Source organism: Haliotis cracherodii, unplaced genomic scaffold (genome assembly GCF_022045235.1).
Source record: "Haliotis cracherodii isolate W230 unplaced genomic scaffold, xgHalCrac1.p SCAF_4, whole genome shotgun sequence".
NCBI lineage: Eukaryota > Metazoa > Mollusca > Gastropoda > Lepetellida > Haliotidae > Haliotis > Haliotis cracherodii.
Window position 1 is genome coordinate 45,031,073 of NW_027266297.1, and position 26,739 is coordinate 45,057,811.

General features: G+C 38.7%; 1 protein-coding gene across 8 annotated transcripts in view; it reads left to right on the forward strand.

The window, feature by feature from the left end:
* Positions 1-14,695: 14,695 nt before the first annotated feature.
* LOC139480297 (otoferlin-like) overlaps positions 14,696-26,739 on the forward strand; it is a 216,407-nt gene continuing 204,363 nt past the window's right edge. For all 8 annotated transcript variants that reach the window (XM_071263348.1, XM_071263351.1, XM_071263354.1 and 5 more), the window contains exon 1: positions 14,696-15,069. In XM_071263348.1, the coding sequence (XP_071119449.1) occupies positions 14,991-15,069 (79 nt within the window). In that variant the 5' untranslated portion in view covers positions 14,696-14,990. The remainder of the gene's footprint in view (positions 15,070-26,739) is intronic.

Consider the following 26,739-nt stretch of genomic DNA (forward strand, 5'->3'; position numbering starts at 1 on the left):
AACCATTACGCAACGAGTTGACAATTGTTTTAGGTATGCCCGTTTGCGCTAAGACGGAACCCGGTCGCAAAAATGGCCATGAGAGGGGCACGAGTCGCTATTCGGCTTGTCCCGGAATAACACGAGTTGGTCACGAATGTTAAGACCCGTACGACTGATTCCGTCAAAATTATCGTCATACTCTCGCTTCCGCGGGATGAACATTTAAATGGAGGAGGGGTTGCTCAGTACGTGGGAAGCACTGCCATACAACTCAACCATATGTTAGACATTCCTTAATGTTCCTTTGTTCAGTTTTCAAAATCTCAATCAGGAACTGTGTAAACATATTTTTCAAGCATAGTCTGAAATGGAAGTCGCCAGGTTGAAACGAGTGTCGTGAAGCTCGAGAAAGCTGCCTTCTCATTGGCTGATGTCGAATTCCTGTTAGTCATTTCAGTAGTCGGTCAAAGTTCACGAAAGGTCGTTCTGACGTGACCTGTAATAGGATGTCCTCAGATCTTTGTTTAGTGGCAGTGAGAACCTTGATCTGATTTTAATGCGATTGGTGCTGGTGCACCGCCAACTCGTTGTCAAGAGATATTTTCCAAATCTTTTCATGTTTTTAATCAAGGTGCTCACATGATTTGATGCATTTCGCGATGTAAGACCCGTTTTATTACAATATAGACCTTGATTATAGATAAGATTGTCTTTACTGGGTGCCGCTGTTTTGTTTGAAGCAAATACAAGTGGTATGAGAGGTGGCATCTGATTGGTCCACAGGAGAGGCATAGAAGGGACATAACTCATAATAGCCACTGGTGGCGCTACAATCTAGCCCAGGAATTCCAGCCTAGTTCGGCAAGGTTGGTAACTGGACTTTTAAAGTCAGTTAACTCTCTTGCCTCAGGAAGATGCTCTCCTACATAAACTCAACAACACTTCTCCCACATTTTCTCAACACCACCTTTCCAACACATGAAATAACACAACGTCTATAAGCACACATTTGTTTACTTAGTGTTACGTAGAATACCCTTGACTTGTATACTCCTAATATGTCGTTTGTACACACTGCACCGTCGTCAACACTTCACTGGCATGTATTCACTATTGATGGGGGAATGCAGTTTGTACAACCCATGTAAAGTATTGACAATGGCAGCACTTGAGTGATTACATAAACCACCTATGTGTCCCTAGGTATGGATTATTGGTGAAAGGTTGTTGCATGTGTGTTTGTGCTAGTATGGACTTATGTCGGTTTGATAGTGACCAAAATGGAATCTTCACCAAATGTACTTCCAATAGAGCAAAAGTACATGTACTATATAACCCACTAAGATACCATGGCACAATTTAATATGAATGTCCCACTCTTAATGCTGAGTGACAGGCAGGGTAATTACAAGTAGCATTACAATCTTTACATGTCTTTTGTATATAAACATTGTCTTAAGCACATAGTAAAACATTGTTTTCCACACATTGTACATATTGTTTTCAGCATAGTATACACATTGTTTTCAGCATAGTATACACATTGTTTTCAGCACAGTATACACATTGTTTTAAGCACACTATACACATTGTTTTAAACACAGTATACACATTGTTTTCAGCATACTGTACACATTGTTTTAAGCACAGTGTACACATTGTTTTCACTATAGTGTGCACATTGTTTTCAGCATAGTGTACACATTGTTTTCAGCATAGTGTACACATTGTTTTCAGCATAGTGCACACATTGTTTTCAGCATAGTGTACTCATTGTTTTCAGCATAGTATACACATTGTTTTCAGCACAATGTACACATTGTTTTCAGCACAGTGTACACATTGTTTTCAGCACAGTGTACACATTGTTTTCAGCATAGTATACACATTGTTTTCAGCATGGTATACACATTGTTTTCAGCACAGTATAATGTGTACACTATGCTGAAAACAATGTGTACACTATGCTGAAAACAATGTGTACACTGTGCTGAAAACAATGTGTACACTGTGCTGTAAACAATGTGTATACTTTGCTGAAAACAATGTGTACACTGTGCTGAAAACAATGTGTACACTATGCTGAAAACAATGTGTATACTGTGCTGAAAACAATGTGTACACTATGCTGTAAACAATGTGTATACTATGCTGAAAACAATGTGTACACTATGCTGAAAACAATGTGTACACTATGCTGAAAACAATGTGTACACTGTGCTGAAAACAATGTGTACACTATGCTGAAAACAATGTGTACACTATGCTGAAAACAATGTGTACACTATGCTGAAAACAATGTGTACACTATGCTGAAAACAATGTGTATACTATGCTGAAAACAATGTGTACACTGTGCTGAAAACAATGTGTACACTATGCTGAAAACAATATGTATACTATGCTGAAAACAATGTGTACACTATGCTGAAAACAATGTGTACACTATGCTGAAAACAATGTGTAAACTGTGCTGAAAACAATGTGTACACTATGCTGAAAACAATGTGTACACTATGCTGAAAACAATGTGTACACTGTGCTGAAAACAATGTGTACACTATGCTGAAAACAATGTGTACACTATGCTGAAAACAATGTGTACACTATGCTGAAAACAATGTGTACACTATGCACATACTATGCACATTGTTTTCAGCATAGTATACACATTGTTTACAGCATAGTGTACACATTGTTTTCAGCACAGTATACACATTGTTTTCAGCACAGTGTACACATTGTTTTCAGCATAGTATACACATTGTTTACAGCATAGTGTACACATTGTTTACAGCACAGTGTACACATTGTTTTCAGCACAGTGTACACATTGTTTTCAGCACAGTGTACACATTGTTTTCAGCACAGTGTACACATTGTTTTCAGCATAGTGTACACATTGTTTTCAGCATTGTGTACACATTGTTTTCAGCATACTGTACACATTGTTTTCAGCATACTGTACACATTGTTTTCGGCACAGGGAAATGATTGATTGATTGTATGTTATCATTTCTTGATGGTCTGAGATATTGATGATAACATCAAACTGGTGTCTGGTCTAGGTTTAAGTATCATCAGGCAGTAGTGCTATAGCTAGAATATTGCTGTGGCACAGACATGACATTTGCACCAGGAGTGCTGTATTGAACATAGTAGTTGTGTTAAGTGCACACAATATGGTGAAAACTTCCATAGCGAGAGGGTTGTTAGCATCCATGTCTTCCCTCCCAGCAGTAACAACCATCTGGACCTTCACATACTGCAGCTGATTTGTTGTTTCAGATGCATGAACAACCAGAGACTTATCTGTCTGGAATCAAAGGGTGGTAGTTTGTCCTAATGGCTCTTCAGTCTTCAGGTTAGACTACTTGCTATCCACAAGTTGCACTTTGTCCTTACCTTCCACAGCTTTGTCAGTATGATTAATTTCTGTTGACCTCCGGGCTGTCGGGTAGCCTAGTGGTTAAAGCGTTCGCTCGTCTCGCCAAAGACCCAGGTTCGATTCCCGACATGGGTACATTGTGTGAAGCCCATTTCTGGTGTCCCCCGCCATGATATTTGCTGGAATATTGCTTAAAGCAGCGTAAAACCTTACTCACTCACTCACTCTATTGACCTCCTTCAAACCAGCCAAGTTTTCACTATCAGTGATCATGTGAAGTACAGGAAGGCTGCAGTGCTGAGGTCATGGTTGCTGTTTCTCCTTTCCTGTTAAGGGGCATAGTGTACTTCTCCTATTACTGCTTCTACTCGACTTTCATCCTTGCAATCTATTATTCTGTTTCAAGACAGCATTTCAATAGATGCATTATACAGGTTTCAACTCTGCCTTTGGTAATATGCCTTTCTCTTTGGTTCTATCTATGGCTGTCAATAATAACTCTTAACATGCACTCACATTTTCATTTATCTACAGCTTTGGGGGGCTTAAAGGGTCGAATACGGGTACTCAGTTAAACATGCAAAGTGATTAAAGGTGTTTCAGACTTGGACCTTTTCAATGAAAATATCTTTTGAGTTCGTAGGAGACTTGGAGAATGAAGACTTATAGTTGATACACCATAGCAGCGTGACAAGACAGCCATGCATGTGTGACACAATGCACTTGTAGCACCGAGAGAAGGCTACCTGAATACCAAATGGACTAATGGTCACGCCTTATGACTATAACAATACTATCTGAATCATCCTTCCAGGTTTGGATTTCCTTGTCTCTGTTGATTTATCCTATTGATGTTAACAGCAATTTGTGTTCTTCAATCAATACGGTACCTTGCATCTCATGTTTCAGCATGTGAATTATTAAGCTCTATCATTTACTCTTGAGTGAGAAACTATTGATTCTATGTGATTAGAAGTAAATAGTCAAAGCTCAACACTTCTTGATGTGAGAAGGCTAAATCTGTTGATAAATTTTTGCAATAGAAAACAGTCATCTGACATTTCATGCGAAATTTTCCTGAAGCACATCAATCATTTACAAGCACTGGAAATGAAGATTAGAATTCGGGTTGAGGCAGTCTATTTTGGGGATGTCAGGTGTAATGCTATGAGAAACCCTTACCGCTACCTGCACATGCATGTAAAGTTGGTGCCGAAAACACTAGGAGCGGTATTTGAAGTGTTGGCTATTACAGATTTATTACATATAAAATGATAAATAAGAAGCTGACAGGTTGTGTGGTATTTCCTACATGAGGACGAAATACCAGCCACAACATGAATTAAGCTTTATGTTTTTTCGTTAGGCTTTATCTTGTAACCATGACACAGGACCCACATTTCTATATATTTTTGTATAATTGAAATAAAAATGTTCTCGGAAACATGTGTTGCACAGTGTGGATCCCATATAATTATGATTCATTTAACTTCCTAGTGGAGTGTGCATCTCGAAATGTCGTAGGACTACATATGTCCCATCAGTATATAGCCAATGTGAAGTGATGCAGCCAAGAATCAGGGACAAGATGCTACTCAGTATGATACAAACAAGTGAATTAACTCCAATGACAGGTCGCATATTGTTTAGGGTGAAGTGAAAGGGTACGGGCAAGAAACAACAGGCAGTCACAGCAAACTGTGATGTTTATAACCAATGTTTGTCTACCAACTCATATTTGATAATGTAGATCAATATGTCAGTTAATGATTACCCTAATTATAGAGAGACAAAGTCTTAGTTTCATCGTCTCGGCCAAGGCTGGAAATGTCCGCCAGATCCTGCAGCATACCCCTCCTTTAGCTGTCATATCACTACATTGTAACCTTGCTGTATGACACCATAGGGACATCAGGGCGGCCCCAATCACATGTAGAGACAGGGAAATACTTAAAGGCACACATTTTCTTTAATATTTCTTACAAAATTCACATTGCTTAAGAAGTGTCCATGACTTTACCAAGATACATTACATACTATTTTGTAGATGTTGTATTATTGATATTCTTCTATGGATAGGTGTTTTATTGGATAAAATGTGTTTACCACTGCATCTATATACTCTAACACCCCCAGTGGAAATGTGCTGTAGTTATAGTCCTGTAAAGTGGAAGTCAACATACCTCATTGGATTTGCCAGGGAACAGTTTGCAATACACCATGATACACTGCTGAATTAATTCCTTTTGATTTCTTCAGTTGGATTTCAGATGAAATAATTCAGTGTTTTTCAAAACTATTTGCTGTGCATAATTCAAAGACCAGAGTAATGATGATGAACATTGATCGCTGTTGCTTGTGTAAACAATAATAATGGTGCTGTTTTATATTCTCTTGATGTTAAATACACCATTATCCTTCTTGTGATAAGAAGCGTGTTTACACTTCTGCCAATCAGTAGCACATGAGTAACATATTTCCAGGAAACTCAAAGGTGGGTTTTGCGGAGGTGGTTGATGATGTGTCATCATGTACTCATTGCAGCGAGCATGAGGCCTGGTGCCTGTGGATGATATTCTTCTATGGATAGGTGGGTGAAAAACCCATTTGAGATAACTCGTATCAAACATGTGTGAGATCAAATTTCAGGCCTGTGATTGGCTACTCCATGCTGATGACCTGAGGTCAGATTATGACGGACTACTTTCCTGAATGTAGTCATTGATAAGTTGCTTGTGCTTCAGTTGAATGTTCACCAATGTCTTTGTTTGTTTGATAATATTATCAGTTACATTATCTGTTGTTATATTGTTAAGCCCCCTGAATGCCACAGCAACATATATGTCCCTCTTCAATCCTCACTTCAAAGACGAATAAAATTAAAAGTACATCACGCAAAGCTAATACACTTCAAGGTTTTGAATTCCCTCTTCTGTGATATCATTCATTGTCATTTTAGGCAAACCAAAATTACTGAAAGTGACTTCTGAAAATTAGGTACATCGTAAATCTCGCCAAATCACAATTCACTGCATTGTTTACTGCGTGTTTAGAAATCTCAAAATCGGATATTTTCTTAAAGAATTATATTTCTAAAATAGCATCTTAGTGATCACGGGTATCTATTTTTCATCAAATTACTCATAATATTTCTGAAATGTCGTGGATAAGCCTAGAATCGTTTAGAATGTTTTTGAAAATACGCAAACACGAATACCGAAGTGTACATTCTGCCATATTGGATTGTGTTTACAAAATGCCAATTATGTGACGCCTGTTAGATCACGTATATTGCAAACTCAGGTGCGATACATGCATCCCTGAAATTTGTAAAAGGTGGTCACAGATGGTGATGTCATACAGAAGTAAACATTCTTGTACATATTTGGTAATTTCTTTGAGGTGAAAACTTTTAACTCAGCATTCAGTGTGATCATTGTTTTTGTCTAGTTTTCACTATCATCATCACCTTGAAAATCCACAGATATGGCGGAAACCTTTTGTGTAGGGTCACATTATATATGCGTAGATCTAGTAACACATCAATGATGCCTTGAATAATGGCTTTTTCAAGACTTTGACCGTATAGAAGGCCTACATTGTAAGTGTGTACTACGACTAAAATGGTCCATGTAAATGGGTTAAAATGTGAAATGTAAAATCGTACACAATAGTTATAATATATGAGATTTAATAGAAGCTGAAGTAAAATCTCTGTCACATTGTAACATCTTGGCATGTCCTACCTTCCTTTCGGCTGTACATATGAACATAGTTGCCTTTATACCCATGCTGTGCCTGCTTGAAGGAGATAGCCTGCATGCCACCATCAAAACTGTGTCTTGGAGAATATAGCATGTATTTTTTTATGGGGCAATTAAACATTTGTCCTGATGTGAGTTCAAAATGTGAGTTTGTGTTATTATCTGATTGGTTAAAATTGTGTTAAAGGATTTGCAGCGAGAAATCCTCCTGACTACTTGCCAGTTTCTGCAAATGAATACTTTCTTGTTAATATTTAAATTTTCTCGGCTCATATATGTAATAGACACTGCGTTTCATCAATTTAGATCCAACTGCATCAAATATTGATTGGAAACCTTCGCTGTGATTGATTCAACATTCTCCCATCAGCAGGATGTTCGGTTGTCAAGAAAGCATATGACGTCATTCATTGTTACATGATGTAACTGCATTGCAGAATCCGCAGCGAGCGGTATGAGGGCAACTATTCTTGACCATGATCGGTAAAAAAATGGTGGCAACTATTCTTGACCTTGATCCGTATGGTGGCAACTATTCTTGACCATGATCGGTATGGGGGCTGTAGTGTCATGGTGAGAGGCAGTATCACACATGGCAGAACTGATTTGGTTATTGTGAATGGACATTTGATTAGCAGTGACATGCTGACAACATTTTGCATCCTGCAGTTTGAACAGCAAGATGACAATGCCAGGTCCTCACCGATTATCGCCAATGAGAAGGCACACAGACAATAGACTGGCCCACTGAGTCCCCTGACTTGTCCCCAATGGGACATCTGTTGGATCTTCTCGGGCGGAGAGAATAAGCCACAAACCTAGCACCCTCCAACATGACATGGGGTAGCCCTCCAGGCGGAATGGCAGGTAATACCAAGGGCAACCATATGCAAGTTTATCAACAGTATGCCATCAGGTTGTCATATACAGATATTGATCTACACTCCCAAAGTCAAACACCTCCAAAACTGCAAAATCAAAACCATCATCTAATGAAATGCTTTTGAATATGACAACTCTTTTCACTGAAGTTAATTTCTTCATCAATACTGATACATATTTTTTAAAAACTCTTGGCTGTGATGTAAGAGTCCGGAACTAATTATACAGAAGAAAGCACAATTGTTCTGGGACAACCAGGAAAGAAATACTTCAAAGCAATTCAACTTCTTGCATCAACCCTGGCATTTGGTGGGCTGTTTATGTTGCCATGGGAATCCCTTCAGTGATGGAAGACTTTTGTGGGCGTAGATAGAAAAAATGGCAATATCATCCACACTTCAGTATAAATTTGATCTTTGGTATTGCCATGGGAGATGGCGAACCATCAAGCACTTTCTGTTTGTGTGTTAATTGCATTTACAATTGAGAGTATTAGATCAGGATAATACAGCTGTAGAGAGTAGAATGTGAACTGTCGACATGCTGTTTGTTGAATATGTATCAGCATAATTGCATAAGGTCTTAGTTTGTTAATTGCCATGTTTGAAAGGGCTTGTAGGCTGTTGTCAGTTAGGATGAGACAGAACAATTGATGAGCAAGGAAGTATAAACAATATTCCAGATATTAGATAATTAAAAAATCCCTACTTTATATGTACAAAGTCCATGAAAAGGCTTTCTTAAGCTTAAGAATACTAACCACAAAATATTTTCCATATTCACAAGAAATGATCTTAACCCACTTGGAACATCAATTGTTAATTGTGTATGTTCAGGTCCATCTGATATCCATGTTACAGAGACATGAATAATTAAATTAAACACAGTTAATCTCCAGTTCTGCTTGGTACCAGTGTCTCCACCACCATCAGTAACATCTTACACTACAGTGTGTCTCCACCCCCATCAGTAACATCTTACACTACAGTGTGTCTCCACCACCATCAGTAACATCTTACACTACTGTGTGTCTCCATCACCATCAGTAACATCTTACACTACAGTGTGTCGCCACTACTGTCAGTAACATCTAACACTACGGTGTGTCTCCACTACTGTCAGTAACATCTTACACTACAGTGTGTCTCCACTACTGTCAGTAACATCTTACACTACGGTGTGTCTCCACCACCATCAGTAACATCTTACACTACAGTGTGTCTCCATCACCATTAGTAACATCTTACACTACAGTGTGTCTCCATCACCATCAGTAACATCTTACACTACAGTGTGTCTCCACTACCGTCAGTAACATCTTACACTACAGTGTGTCTCCACTACTGTCAGTAACATCTTACACTACGGTGTGTCTCCATCACCATCAGTAACATCTTACACTACAGTGTGTCTCCACCCCCATCAGTAACATCTTACACTACAGTGTGTCTCCACCACCATCAGTAACATCTTACACTACAGTGTGTCTCCATCACCATCAGTAACATCTTACACTACAGTGTGTCTCCATCACCATCAGTAACATCTTACACTACAGTGTGTCTCTACCACCATCAGTAACATCTTACACTACATTTTGTCTCCACCACCATCAGTAACATCTTACACTACAGTGTGTCTCCATCACCATCAGTAACATCTTACACTAAAGTGTGTCTCCACCACCATCAGTAACATCTTACACTACAGTGTGTCTCCATCACCATTAGTAACATCTTACACTACAGTGTGTCTCTACCACCATCAGTAACATCTTACACTACATTTTGTCTCCACCACCATCAGTAACATCTTACACTACAGTGTGTCTCCATCACCATCAGTAACATCTTACACTACAGTGTGTCTCCACCACCATCAGTAACATCTTACACTACAGTGTGTCTCCATCACCATTAGTAACATCTTACACTACAGTGTGTCTCTATCACCATCAGTAACATCTTACACTACAGTGTGTCTCCACTACCGTCAGTAACATCTTACACTACAGTGTGTCTCCACTACTGTCAGTAACATCTTACACTACAGTGTGTCTCCATCACCATTAGTAACATCTTACACTACAGTGTGTCTCCATCACCATCAGTAACATCTTACACTACGGTGTGTCTCCACCACCACCAGTAACATCTTACACTACAGTGTGTCTCCATCACCATTAGTAACATCTTACACTACAGTGTGTCTCCATCACCATCAGTAACATCTTACACTACAGTGTGTCTCCACCACCGTCAGTAACATCTTACACTACAGTGTGTCTCCACTACCGTCAGTAACATCTTACACTACAGTGTGTCTCCACTACTGTCAGTAACATCTTACACTACAGTGTGTCTCCATCACCATCAGTAACATCTTACACTACAGTGTGTCTCCATCACCATCAGTAACATCTTACACTACAGTGTGTCTCCACCCCCATCAGTAACATCTTACACTACAGTGTGTCTCCATCACCATCAGTAACATCTTACACTACAGTGTGTTTCCACCCCCATCAGTAACATCTTACACTACAGTGTGTCTCCATCACCATCAGTAACATCTTACACTACAGTGTGTCTCCATCACCATCAGTAACATCTAACACTACAGTGTGTCTCCACCCCCATCAGTAACATCTTACACTACAGTGTGCCTCCACTACTGTCAGTAACATCTTACACTACAGTGTGTCTCCACCACCATCAGTAACATCTTACACTACAGTGTGCCTCCACTACTGTCAGTAACATCTTACACTACAGTGTGTCTCCGACACAATCAGTAACATCTTACACTACAGTGTGTCTCCACCCCCATCAGTAACATCTTACACTACAGTGTGTCTCCACCACCATCAGTAACATCTTACACTACAGTGTGTCTCCATCACCATCAGTAACATCTTACACTACAGTGTGTCTCCACTACCATCAGTAACATCTTACACTACAGTGTGTCTCCAACACCATCAGTAACATCTTACACTACAGTGTGTCTCCATCACCATCAGTAACATCTTACACTACAGTGTGTCTCCATCACCATCAGTAACATCTTACACTACAGTGTGTCTCCATCACCATCACTAACCTCTTACACTACAGTGTGTCTCCATCACCATCAGTAACATCTTACACTACAGTGTGTCTCCATCACCATCAGTAACATCTTACACTACAGTGTGTCTACATCACCATCACTAACCTCTTACATTACAGTGTGTCTCCATCACCATCAGTAACATCTTACACTACAGTGTGTCTCCACCACCATCAGTAACATCTTACACTACAGTGTGTCTCCACCCCCATCAGTAACATCTTACACTACAGTGTGTCTCCATCACCATCAGTAACATCTTACACTACAGTGTGTCTCCACTACTGTCAGTAACATCTAACACTACAGTGTGTCTCCACTACTGTCAGTAACCTCTTACACTACAGTGTGTCTCCAACACCATCAGTAACATCTTACACTACAGTGTGTCTCCACCCCCATCAGTAACATCTTACACTACAGTGTGTCTCCATCACCATCAGTAACATCTAACACTACGGTGTGTCTCCACCCCCATCAGTATCATCTTACACTACAGTGTGCCTCCACTACTGTCAGTAACCTCTTACACTACAGTGTGTCTCCAACACCATCAGTAACATCTTACACTACAGTGTGTCTCCACCCCCATCAGTAACATCTTACACTACAGTGTGTCTCCACCACAATCAGTAACATCTTACACTACTGTGTGTCTCCACCCCCATCAGTAACATCTTACACTACGGTGTGTCTCCACCACCACCAGTAACATCTTACACTACAGTGTGTCTCCATCACCATCAGTAACATCTAACACTACGGTGTGTCTCCACCCCCATCAGTATCATCTTACACTACAGTGTGCCTCCACTACTGTCAGTAACCTCTTACACTACAGTGTGTCTCCAACACCATCAGTAACATCTTACACTACAGTGTGTCTCCACCCCCATCAGTATCATCTTACACTACAGTGTGCCTCCACTACTGTCAGTAACCTCTTACACTACAGTGTGTCTCCAACACCATCAGTAACATCTTACACTACAGTGTGTCTCCACCCCCATCAGTAACATCTTACACTACAGTGTGTCTCCACCGCAATCAGTAACATCTTACACTACTGTGTGTCTCCACCCCCATCAGTAACATCTTACACTACGGTGTGTCTCCACCACCACCAGTAACATCTTACACTACAGTGTGTCTCCATCACCATCAGTAACATCTTACACTACAGTTTGCCTCCACTACTGTCAGTAACATCTTACACTACAGTGTGTCTCCATCACCATCAGTAACATCTTACACTACAGTGTGTCTCCATCACCATCAGTAACATCTTACACTACAGTGTGTCTCCATCACCATCAGTAACATCTTACACTACAGTGTGTCTCCATCACCATCAGTAACATCTTACACTACAGTGTGTCTCCACCCCCATCAGTAACATCTTACACTACAGTGTGCCTCCATCACCATCAGTAACATCTTACACTACAGTGTGTCTCCACCACCATCAGTAACATCTTACACTACAGTGTGTCTCCACCACCATCAGTAACATCTTACACTACTGTGTGTCTCCATCACCATCAGTAACATCTTACACTACAGTGTGTCTCCACCACCATCAGTAACATCTTTCACTACAGTGTGTCTCCATCACCATCAGTAACATCTTACACTACAGTGTGTCTCCACCACCATCAGTAACATCTTACACTACAGTGTGCCTCCACTACCGTCAGTAACATCTTTCACTACAGTGTGTCTCCATCACCATCAGTAACATCTTACACTACAGTGTGTCTCCACCACCATCAGTAACATCTTACACTACAGTGTGCCTCCACTACCATCAGTAACATCTTACACTACAGTGTGTCTCCATCACCATCAGTAACATCTTACACTACAGTGTGTCTCCATCACCATCAGTAACATCTTACACTACAGTGTGTCTCCATCACCATCAGTAACATCTTACACTACAGTGTGTCTCCACCACCATCAGTAACATCTTACACTACTGTGTGTCTCCATCACCATCAGTAACATCTTACACTACAGTGTGTCTCCACTACTGTCAGTAACATCTAACACTACGGTGTGTCTCCACTACTGTCAGTAACATCTTACACTACAGTGTGCCTCCACTACTGTCAGTAATATCTTACACTACAGTTTGGCTCCATCATCATGAGCGACATGTGATGGCCTACATGGTCCAACATCTTTGATTTTTCATCCATTGTCCTTCGTCTGTTGATCACATCATCTTCTCAGGAACCACTAGACCACTGAAAAGATGAAACATCACATGCTTGTTCCCACCAACAAAGACACCTGAATTTATTCCAGAGGTTTGAGACTACATTTTCTATAAGACCACCATGTCAGCCATTATGGCCATGACTCAGCACCTTTCTGCCAAAATGTAATGAAATTTGGTGTATTTTTTGTTGGTAATGGAGCTGCTACAAATATGTTTATTGTGTGATATCTTAAATGTTTACCTTAATTTGACCTTCGCACTTCAACCATGGTCTAGTTTCCCTCAAATTGCTCTCCAGGCTGTGTCAACATCATCTGCTCAGAAACCACAGGATCAATAAAGTTTGAATTTTACAAGCTTGTTCCCGCCAATAATGACACCTGAATTTATTCAAGAGGTCCAAAACCAATTTTCACTATGACACTATCTCTTTTAAACATATAAAGCAGTTGACAACACACCCATGTAAACCTTCAAGACATATTTTTTTCCAAATTTGTCTGCACTAAACACTCTGCATTTTTGTTTGTATCAGATTTGGCATCTAACATTGTTTTGTGCCAGGCCAAACTTGAATTTGTATGTACCCAGTATGTATTCAGAGAACATTGTATTGTGTGGCTACAATCTTTCGTATAATAATGATGCTGATTATGTAAATTGTTAACAAAGTATGAACACTGTGGCTGTTACATAGTACAAGTAATCCAGGAAGCAGTTCTGGTACAGTGACAAATTTCAGTTTCATTTTCATGGGCTGGGTACATCACAATATTGTCAAACCACATCAGCATGAGCTTTGTCTAATTCACACTGGAAGGAAATCAATATTCTAATCTGCCCTCATTTACCTTGCCAACTCCCACACAACATAGTTATTGTCGTATATCACTAGTTAAAAAAGCATGTTGGATATCCCAAATTACCAGGAGAATCTTCTTAAAATACCCTTCTGATGTAATTGTTCAGTTTGTATTCACAAATGTTATCCATCACTGATAATGAAAGGGGTCCAGATGAGAAACTTACTATGAGGTAATGCTGATGATGCCATGTTCTAGTGACTGCAGCCACTTCAATCCAGTGTTGGACCTCACAACTCCACCCACCCATTGCATCCTACCACCACATCACACAAGCTTCCATTGGTCAAAGAATATGCATGGCCAGGTGACAGGTGTGCCTGCAGGATCATCTCCTAATCCCCTGTGTCTACAGGATACAGAAGGGCTAGAAATGTAACCATAACAACCTCAAATACTTTGATAGTGTCAGTTGAAAGTTGTAAGGTTTTGCGCAGACCCATTATTCCAGGGAGATGTGTGCCGTGTTTTGTGTGGAGAAATCAATAGCCCTGTTCCATTGACTAAGCAGAGTAAGTAAAGACAGACGGCTTATCACTTGCAGGGGGGCCTACACTTACTGGAACAGCAAGTCCATGAATTATGTACGTACGTTGGTAATGCTTGATTCCTACACATGCAGTAGCCCAGAGTGAATCAGTGAGGGAAGCGGTTGGCATCGTTTCTCTGGCATCGCTACAGCACAGGACGATTGTACACACACAGCCAGAGCTGTGACAGTCAGTGAGGTTGGTCTGTTGCACATGGATCTACTTTAGAGGGACACTACAATAAGGATGGCTTTGATACTGCACCTCAAATATGCAGAAAATTTACGGGGGAAAGCGGATCGTCTTGCCAAAGTATCATTCCGAGGTGAGTGAGGTTAATCTGTTCATTTTGTCACATTGATTTTCAAAATCTCTCCAGCTGAAAGATAGCAGTGACAATTTGATCATGCAGAGTGATATTTGTTGTCATGGACATGTTTTTGAATGTGGTTTTCATTCGCATTTACATGTCATATGTGAAAGAAATATATGTTGGATACAAACATGTAACCAGATTCTTAATTCTCAGTAAAGGATTTGATCATTGAGGTGGAATGCATGTTTAAGTCAATGATAATGTGCACACAATAATAATTATATTGTACGCTGTCAGATTATGTGGAATATAAGTGATACAAGCTTTTGCATTTTGGTCAGATATCTGTGTACTTTCGTGAGAGATTATTGTTGTTGCCCTGTGCTGATTTGCTTCAGCAATCTTTGTCTAAAGGTGTCTGACAATAGGTGAAGTTTGTGTTACTTCTGTAATGGTATACATGCTATTTGTTCCGCTTCTTTGAGCACATTATCATGAAATGCTTCCAGAACTGGTCTTTAGCATCTGACAGTCAGCATGTAGATGGCGAAACATGCTCAGTCTTAATCTTTTTCAGCATATTTTTATTGATCTCAAATCACAATGCCTAAGTCCTTTTTACATATTTCTTAGTTATTTATAATTGGTAGTTATTTTACAAAGAATAGAAATAACTGGATATCATGTGTGCACAAATATTTCCTAACATCACTTTCTTATACACATAAATCCATTTTATGATATTATTTAATATTAATGTTTAAATGGTAATCACACTGTTACTGGTGGGAGCAGTTGTGATGTACTAATCACCTACCACCATTCTGCTTTGATCCCCCTATATCACTTAGGCTGCTAACACAAGAACCTTAGCTTGTGTCAAAGGCCTTATTGGTTAGCTTTGAGTTACTGACCCGGAAGATTAGAATGTTGGTTGTTTTTCATGAAAATAGAATTTGTTACAGAAAATTGCCATCGGAGAGAAATGAGTATTCCCTTAGAGACCAGTATTGTAATACGTGCCTCACAATATTGAGATATGCTACCTTTTTTAACCATCTTTGGTTAATGCTTCACAAAAGAGAAATTGCACATCACTTCCTATTTAAAACATGGGGTAATTGAAATCATTGGAAGAATATTAAGCAGTGCCTCTGAGATGAACATTATGTGCTGTTGAAGCTAAGGATCAGAAGTGAAAATGTCATCATACCCCTAGTGCAAGAAGACTATGCCATCTGGATCCAACCTTTTGGAATCGTGTACACTTGTAATGCAGACATGCATACCATCACATAAATCTTTCAATAATACAAACACCTGATAAAGTGGTTCTATTTCAAAGGTTTACAATTGAAGTGAGTGCAACACTGACAGCCAGTGTGATGGGTTTGTAAGTACTCGTATGACATGTTATTTCCCATGTGTATTATTGGTCGAGTCACACAGCTCTCTCAGTGTTTCCTTCATGCAGGATGTCTTTTAGAGAATATTATCAAATTCTTTATTTTGCTCACATTTCTCTTGTGCAAAGTTGTGAAAGAGTATAGTAACTTACGTGGTACTGATATCTTTCTAGAACCTATTCCCTTGGGTGCTGTAATGTTGTATCTATTGCACCTATTATTGATTCCACATTCAATGCTATCCTCAGCAGAATATATATGTCATGAACATTTAATATGATTTTTGGAAAGCATCTAATTCAGAGACATCAGTACAAGTTTCATGTTGTTTGAATCATCATGATTATTTATAACATATACCAGGATTGTTTTCTTCATTTGATAGTGAAATGATCAGTGTGTATTTGACATCATAATAATGACCATACATTTCCAAGACAGATTTGAACTTTTTTGTAGATAGTAGGGCTGGGACAAATCCTAATGTACTACCCAGGTACCCAATACCCTATAACCCAACCCTACTGGGTACCCAATCATAGGTCTCAAGACTTTTGTTCAAAACGTCCGAATGGAAATTGTTTTACCAGGCCCTAAATACACTAAATACATTTAGATATACATAAGAAATGATTTGGTCATGAATGCACTGAAGTTGACTGAAGCTTCATCTTTACTATATTAAAGTCAGTAGGAATGCATGCATAGTCAGAAAGAAATGCAAACATTAGCAACTTGTCGTGTAAACATGGAGGTTTATTGTTATTGTCGTTAAACAATATATCACATGACTAAAATATTGACTAACCATGGGTCCGGGTAGTCGTGTGGGTACCCGGGTCCTACTCGGGTCCCACCTGACCCGCGTGCCCGAGTTACTCCTCCCAGCTGTAGAAGCAATCTTTAAAGTTCTTCATACACCCTTGTCACGAGAGAAGCAGGCCAACCCCATTCTTGTTAATGTTCAAGTATGATATGGAACTATAGTGGGGGGAATGGAATATAAATGTTAAAATCAAGATTTTGAAATGAAGATTATTTTTTCCTCTGCCGAAGCGAAAGGTCATATAATGACACAATGATACATTGCTAATGAGTTCTGCTGAATGCCAGGAACATGAACTGGAAATGGTATACCAAACATTCTCTCCATCAAGTCCCTCTAGCAGTCAGCACCCTTGCTGTACTGCAGTATGCACATGGTAGTTTCAACAAGGGAGTCTCCAGCTGAAATAAAGGTGCTGTCAAATATTGAATATTGTGTTATTAAGCACATGGCTCTCTAGGCAGTTCTAGATGAATAAGTCGGACACTCACAACCAGTGTTAGCAAAAACAGATTGTGTTTTGTCAGATGAAAGCAGCAGGGGTTTGTATCATGTACCTTCAAAGATTTCAGGGCATTCTGCTTGTATGATAATTCATTTGTTGAAGAAATAATGAAATGAAAAGTTGACGTTAACTCAATTTCAGCATACCCTCCCTCACACAATGCAGCCATTGCAGGGATATCAAACTAAACATGCTTATTCCATGGTTCAATCAGTGCTGTGTAGTATGACATTCACCAAATAGTCCCAATGAAATTGATAATAATGCTATTCATCCTTATCCCTAAAGGTTTTTAGAAACACAACACTTCCAAGCTAAGGTGATATTTAAATCGGATTGAACCAAGTTTTGAAACTGTATATAAGTCTTATATGGATAAGCACCAATTGTTTTTACATAGTATCATTACTCCCAGCACCTGGTAAAACATGTAAGTTGTTCCTGTTTATTATTTATTTCTCAAAGGGGATATGAACTGATGATGACAGATCAAGAAATTGATGTATTTGTCATACTTGTGTTTCTGTTCCCTTATTTCATATGTGACAGCAGTATATACTGGATAACAACATGTAACCAGATTCTACTAATTTGCTTGTCAAGAATCGTTGTTGCATCAAACAGATAATTATAATTTCCATGCAGATAATATCCAACCTTTCAAGGTCACTAAGAAGATACATACATGCATTCTTCCAATGTGACCTTTATGCTGGCAAGACAAATACTGCTGTAGGCGACTCTTGTCATTTGGAAACAGAGGAAAACATTCTGGCCTCATTTAATAAATGGTTTCCACTGGCAATATTGCGCTCAAATTACAGTATCTACAGTACTATCAGCAAGAAAGGGCTTAAATACGCAATCAAAAAACAAAACATATAATTTTTGTTAGCGATTCATAATTTTATTAATCATATCTTGTTTAAAATATGTTACTACATGGAAATTGTGCCACATATCTTTCCTTTTGATCAATGTGATATAAGTATGATAATACTGCTGTGTTGTTCTTTGTGAGTTTCACTGTGTTTCATTTTGCTGGTCTTACAATCTGTTGTGGCAAATGAACATGTTAAGGCAATTTTGTCAATAAACTGTCAACTGAGTCAGACTGACTTTCCTAAAGCAATCCTTCAATATGGACCATGAGATCACTTCTCTGGTATATGCTCCTAAAGTTCTAATGTTTAATTCAGATGTTATAAAGTTCAGTGTGAAAAAGTGGATATTCTGTGTATGTGTATAATAAGTGAATTATTCCCATCTCCATACTAATATGATATTTAGTCAGCGGTACATGAACGTCACAGTGATGCTAATCCTGTATTGTCAAACAAGCAATGCTTAAGGAATTGTTTTAAATATACAATGATATGCATAATGTATTTAGTGATTTCCAGCCTTCAGCCTGAGAAACTATTGTTGACATTTCACTTTCAACTTGAGTGTAATCAATAACTCTTCATATTGTAATCTAGCTAGTTCACCAATTATGGTGCAGTAATAAGCGAAAGATATTTAGTTAATGATTCCCAGCGAGTTGCCAATTACCACTTCCAGCTAGGCCATGGAGCTGTGCATTAGGTGTACAGTTGTGAATCTGCCTTATGCTGGCAGTGTTAAGTGGATTACTGTACAGCACCTAATGAAGATATATCTGTCTCAGACACAGACAATCCCCTGGTGACCTCAGGCTTCATTGTACACCAGCATGTCAGTCATTAATAACTCACAGCCATTCATCCTAATGCACGTGAAATACTGCCACACATACCTGGTTGAAGCACCTGTTTATACCTCCAGGCAATGTTAACTGTTGGGACGGCATTGACATTTGGACCATTCATCCTACTGGCACATTTGACTTTTACTGCCAAAGCTAGTTATCCTTGAAGCGACTAAGTAGTTCATATGACGTAGAATGTACATCTGTTAGAGCTCCAACTGTTTATGAGCCTGTAGGGTTATCAGAGATTAACTGGTATAGTGGTATAGACCTACTTAATGAGCTTAATAAATGTTATGTTCTACAAATGGTCAGGCATGTTGTAAGAGGAGAATGTGTTCACTGTTAGTTAGTAACTTAAGATACAATTTGTTTGTGTAATGGCACTGCACTTACATATAATCTCCCGGAGTAACTGGTGGCTGCATATTGTCAAGTGGGAAGTGTAAGATATGCTTTATTCCCTGCCATCAGTCACTGAACAATGTAGTTAGTTATATATAGGACATACATTTAGAGCATTTTTATAATTGGGGTAAGTAAACATTCAACAGGCTTACTTTGAATTCATTGGTCATCCAATTTACAGTTTGATAAAAAATGTCTGATTATCAAACCATGTTTGGTGTCATGAGAATTAGTGTTACATTTGACGCTCACATTAAGCAGAGGCTGAAGGTATTTGTTGTGTAAATGCAACCGGTGATGCTGGCTTCTACAGGTCATAAGACGTGAGTGGAGGAACCCTGAGTACACAATACCTAACCTCACAGTGTGTGTCAACTCATGCACATCTGAAGGTTCAAGTGTGTGATATCAGTTACAAAAGAGGGCAACAATGTTGTTTGGTCACTAGAGCAGAATGTTTTTTACACTCAAATCACCATACATAGGCACAAAGTACACAGCCTACCAGGTACATATGATCATGATGATAAGACCTTTTAGATATGGACAAGACAGTGCACCTAGCATATCCACTTGTGCTGGAAAGTACCTCATCATGAAGTAAATTATATGTTAAATAAGGTTTTTTAAAATAGGTTGCTTCAAGTTTCCTGAAACTTTGAAAATGTAAATTTACCCCCATTTTGACTTGTAAATGTTACAAATGATAAGGCAGTCTATAAATCTCAACATACACAAACTACTATGTCCTTTCATAGCGTAGGTTACCTCTACACTCATGCGCTATGTTTTACAGCTTCAAATTTAAACTTTTGGATCTACGAATTAAGCCAAAACGTTGTAAAATCAAATTACTATTCATACATAAGACATGCATGAATAGATGGTTATATATATGTTATAGTATCACATGCACACTCCAAGACAATTTAACTACAAGCATGAATAGATGGTTATATATGTTACAGTGTCACATGCACATTCCAAGACTCTTGAAACTACAAGCATGAATAGATGGTTATATATGTTATAGTGTCACATGCACACTCCAAGACTCTTGAAACTACAAGCATGAATAGATGGTTATATATGTTATAGTGTCACATGCACACTCCAAGACTCTTGAAACTATAAGCATGAATAGATGGTTATATATGTTGTAGTGTCACATGCACACTTTAAGCTACATGCATGAGTAAGATGTATGAAGTGTAAAATTTCTTTGAGAACATTTTCCACTCACTGGCCTGCAATGAAACATGTTATTGTTTATCAGTGAAGTGTGAACACTTAACAATTGCTTTGCCAGGCTATTTCTGTACACTGCCGGTGGCTTTAGGTGTGTTGTTTCAGTTGGAAGTGAGTGACATAGACAAACTGTGGCTCAGTCAGGAGTGATATTGACACTAAAATGCAAATCATGGTTCAATGAAAGGAGGTTAATGTGTATTTTAATCAAAGAAACACAGATTGATTCCAAAATATCATTTTGAAGCTAAATTGATTTACATAATGGGTTCTTGTAGTTTGATATCATGTTCAAGACACAATCTGTAGAAAATGTAATTGTTAATGAAGCAGTATATGTGTGAAGTTGCCCACAACCTTGGATGTATGATCTGTGATTATGGATCTTGTTGAAAAATATATTTAAGGCTTTTACTCCGCCATTTTTGTTCAAAATGTGATACATTTGGTATGGGTGTAGTTAGTTGTCAGGTTCAACAGACATGTTCCGTTTTTTACAATGTTTTGAATTTGGATATTTATTTGACCTTGCACTTTGACAATGCTCTAAAAATCTCTCAAAGGGCATTTCCTCTCTTAAATAGAAACTACTGGAAATTGAAGCTGAAACCAATGATGACACCTCATCTGTTTCAAGAGGGTCAGATGTGTGAACTGTGAAGTCCATTTCTGGTGTCCCCCGTCGTGGTATTGCTGGAATAGTGCTAAAAGCGGTGTAATATTAAACTCATTCACTTAATCACTCACTCAAGAGGGTCAGATCCACTTTTCAATATGGCCACCACAGCTGCCATTTTGAAAAATCTCTTAATGACCATTACTAGGCCATTTCTGTACAAGATGTATGAAATTTGGTTTTTGTTTAGATTGTTGTGGGATTCATCCCTTGTATTCCATTTTAACATTACTAACTTCGACCTATTTCTTAACCATGATCTTAAATTCTCTCAAAATGCATATTTTGCTCTGTGAATATGGTAGAGAACTTCTCTGAAGTTGTCCGACTGAGGGAGCTGAACATTGGCATATATATGTTTGAATCCTGAGAATTTATTGTCAGTTTGTCCTCATTATTCAACAATTTATACAGAAACATATTTGAATATGAATGTGGACAGCATGTTTTGTTAAGTGGCTGTCCTCGTTGACATTTTATACAGCTTCATGTTTATCCTGGAGAGCTTCAGTGCCGTGGCACTATTTTTTGGTTTGTCCAGTGATCTGGCTGGTCAGGCATTGATTTTCCACAGCCTTGAGCACTTAGGCTTAAACAAGCCCCCTCCCCACACCACCTTCACACACTCACACACACACTCTCAGACACCAACACACACACATCAACACACACACTTATGCACCAGTACAGAATGGTGGCAGTACCCTAGAGCATCTGGCAATACCCTAGGTAGTATTAAACATTTTTTGTTCTGTTTAGGAGAACTTGATTCTAGCCCATTCTCATTCATGCATTAGTTAGGTGTACTATGTAACCCATGTCCCTATGGACTCAGACCTATCTGTTGTCTTCAGGCATGTTCCCAGCTCACCCATTCAATGCGCCCTTTTCCAATACTATTTATTCTGTCTGTTGCCAAGTATTTCATAAGCATGTTTGCAAACCGTTGTGGGTGATGGCATTTCACAGTACAAAGTAATTCTCTATTTTTAGATCAATTCATATGAAAATTGAAATTTATTGCATGTTGCATCAGCCAATGTTATGGTGGCATATTTTGCATCAGCAGTCATTTGTTAAATGGGTGTGCTCCCTTGAGAGCCTGCATGAGCTCTGCCTATTTACTTGTGGTAAAGAGATAGCAGTGTAAATGGCTGGAACACACAGCAGTAATCACTTTACACCATATAATTATCTTTGGGAGAAAACTATTATCTATCACCCTTCTTTGGAAAGTGCTTTAGGCCCACTATAACAGATAGGCTCAAGTATGGTTTATTTGGTCTTTCTAATACTTTCGAGATCCCCCTCAGTGGTTGGTTTGTAAATTATTCAAATATCACTCTAAAGGTCAATTCTGCAGCAGTAAGACTGTATCAAATATCATTGCACTCAGCTGTTTCACTGCCTTAGGCAATCATAGATTCTACCTGTAACTTATTGATAATTGACATATATGTACCTAGTCTTTATGTCCAGGTGATAATTGTCAATGCTGTAATTAGATGATAGGCCTGTACTGGTCTGAGGTATTATTCAGAGGCTTCTAGTCAGCCATATTTGATGATGGGAATATGATATGTCATACCTTAAACAAATGAGATTCAAGATGAACAGTTCTTGTTGAGGCTGATACTGTACGTACAGTGTGCAACTTCCTTTTGTGATTCCATTGGGCGTCTTGACAACCACAAACATTGGAAGCAATATTGAAAAATCCATAACCAACAATTTAACTCTAATGTTTAAGGATTGATTATTGAAAGGTTTGAAGCATGTTTATGGAACAACACTGCTCCAGTACAATAATAACATCACACTTCAAATCAAGATATGAACATCAATCGTTGCAGTGTTTCGCACATGCATTTTTCCTTTGTGTATGTTTGTTGAGTTAATGCTTGCAAAAGCATATATCTTTCCATGTTGTCTGTCTGTCATGGAACAACAAATCCCTCCTCTCCATGTGTGTTGCCAGCCCTGGAGTGGTTCAGAGATCATGCAGGCAGTACATGGGAATACAGGGTTGAATAATTGATACATGCTTCCTACAAGTGATTGAGTTTGATGTGAGACACAAGCAGGGGCATCTCCAGTGTTTCCCATGTAGGGACTGCCATTGAAATCATATGCATCTTGTCAGAAATAACATCTCAAGTAGGGCTGGGACAAGTCCAAATTTACTACCCGTGTACCTGATCTTCTATTACATGACCCTACCCGGATACATACTGTAGGTCTCATGAGTTGTATACAAAAAGTCTGATGGGAATTGTTTAATGGAAGCCCTGGCAAAAAGTATTTAGATACATGTATAAAGCAATCTGGTCATGCAGACACTGAAGTTGACTCAAGCTATATCTTTATTCAAAATATATAAAAGTCAGAAGGAATGGGCAAATAGTCAGAAAGAAATGCCAACATTAGTGACTTGTAGGTAACCTGGAACTATAGTAGTAAATTCTTCTCATGAAATAATATATTACCTGATAAACCCTGGGTTTGGGTACCTGGGTACCTGGGTCCAACTCAGTACCCACTTGACCGAGTACCTGAGTTACCCGTCCCAGCCCAGTCTTTTTATCACCAACAAATGACACACCTACCAACCACCGAAAGATTTGCAACATTTTGAAATGGATGGTCACAGTACTTTTCTAAGGTCATTGTAATGACCTTGACCATCACTAACAATTGGTGTTAGAGAAAGAGGTGTCAATGGTTCATGGACACTTGGTGTGAAAAGACATGAAAAAAGGCAACTGTTTTGATTTATTTTACCCTCTTTTTCTCCTATATGATGTTAGAATTTAATATATATTGTTGCAAATTTGTTTGAAAGTATTAAGAAAGCAACTGAAACTCATGGGTTTTCACTGTTATTTTGCATTTTACACCCAATGGAACCTGTTTCAACAGACAATCAAGACTGGTTATTCTCTTGTTAGACGATGGATGCTACACCTACAATGACACTTGTTCTGGTTACTGAATCAGTTCCAAGATATGTTTTGTTCATTTAGATGGGGCATGTGCATCATTGAGAACATATAAGTACATGTAGCAGTATTCAGTTATTCAGTAATCCAATGCATTATGCATCTAAGATTAACCATGATTGTTGTTGTCTCTTTCTATCATGGATTCAACAGTTTGGTCAGGCACTATCAGATTTCAGTCATCATTTTATAGGCAGTATTATCACTCAGTGGTTGAGCAAATGTTCGGAAATTCAGTTGTTTTCCAGGCATAGTTCATTTTGTCTTGCAGACTAGACCCTCTTATATGTTGCAAACAAACACTGTTGGAAAATCTATCACCTTTTTATTCAGGTTTGAGTCAATCCAGAATGCTGAGTTAAGTTATTCCAGTGTGAGAATGCCCTGAAGGTTCCATGAAAAGTATCATTCTGAAATGTCATAAATGTAATTAAGCATTGGCATCAGCGAAAAAGGTATTGATTTGAGACCATTTCTTGTTGGTTTCTGGGGTTAAGGTGTCAATCATACAATGCAATACTGGGCATCAAAGAATGTAGTTATTGACAGATTTGTATTTTTTACTTTTTCCTTGGTTGATGTAATGAGTTGTATTGTACATAGATGTGCCTGTGAATCCTCTGGTGACAAAATACAATGATGACTTGGACATCATCAATATTCACTCCATATCTAATCAATACAGACCAGTGTTTTATTGCGGACACATAAAGGCAGAGTGATTTAGACACATTATTGCTTTTTACTACCAAGCTGAGACGAGTTTATTCATTGATGCACCTCATAAGGTTTCCAATAGAATTCAGTAAAATTGAGGTGAGGGCGTTGTGCAGTGAAAGGAGAGGAACATCGACCACACTTGTATATAAAGTAGTATTCAATGGAGACCTGTAATTCACTCTTCGCTGATAGAAGGGCAAACTGTGTCTGTACTCTGTGATCAGTAACCAGAGCTATGTTACATAGGGGTGAGGGTTAATGAGAGATCTTGTGTCTATATACTTACTGTGTCTTTGCATCTGTTACCTTGATCAGTCAATTGTGAAAAGGCAAACTGCTGGAACTTTCTGCTTTCCATCCGGAGGTTTTTCTTTACCATTAAGTCATTTTGGTGGTTTAATGGTTGTTTACGGGATGTCTGTTATTCAGGCTACTGGGTAAACATTTGTAATTGCTCCATCTTGCACTGCTTACATTAGGATGTAATCTTTGTGATAAATGAAACTGCAATGCTAATCAACAAAGTGTGTGATCATCATCAAGTCTTGTCATTAGTGATAAATGTAGGTCTTGGAAGAGAGTGGAGCCATTAATGACAGTAATCAGTATGACAAGCTCTAAAGCTGTCAGACACGAAGATGACCAGTGGGCCCCAACTCACACACAAAGACAGCACAGATTAGCTAATGAGAACATACCTATTACTAATTTCTTTGGTCAGCTTAAAACCATAAACTGTTATATGATGGCTTTTGGCAGATTTGAAACTTGAGTATATTGTCAACTGACAGTATTTTGTAAAAAGTTCAATGTCAATGTCAACCATGGAGTATTTCGTGTATTTAATTCTCTCTGAAAGAAAACTGCGAACTGTGCCAGTATGTTCCATTCTACCCTGTTAGCAGAATCTTGACAGTATTGTGAATAAAGGTAGTTGCTGCATGTGTATACTTGCTTGGAAAAGGTAACTGTGCTTCATATGAAATGGTGTAAATGTTATGTTATTGAAAAAAACAACTCAATATTGGTTATTTGTCTGATCAACATTTATCATAACAAATTCATTGGCAAAACCTATACCTGGTAACAGGAGACAGAGCAACACACTGTAAAAGAGGGGTGGGGTAACAATTCAATTAACAGTGTCAATGTCGAGTGTGGC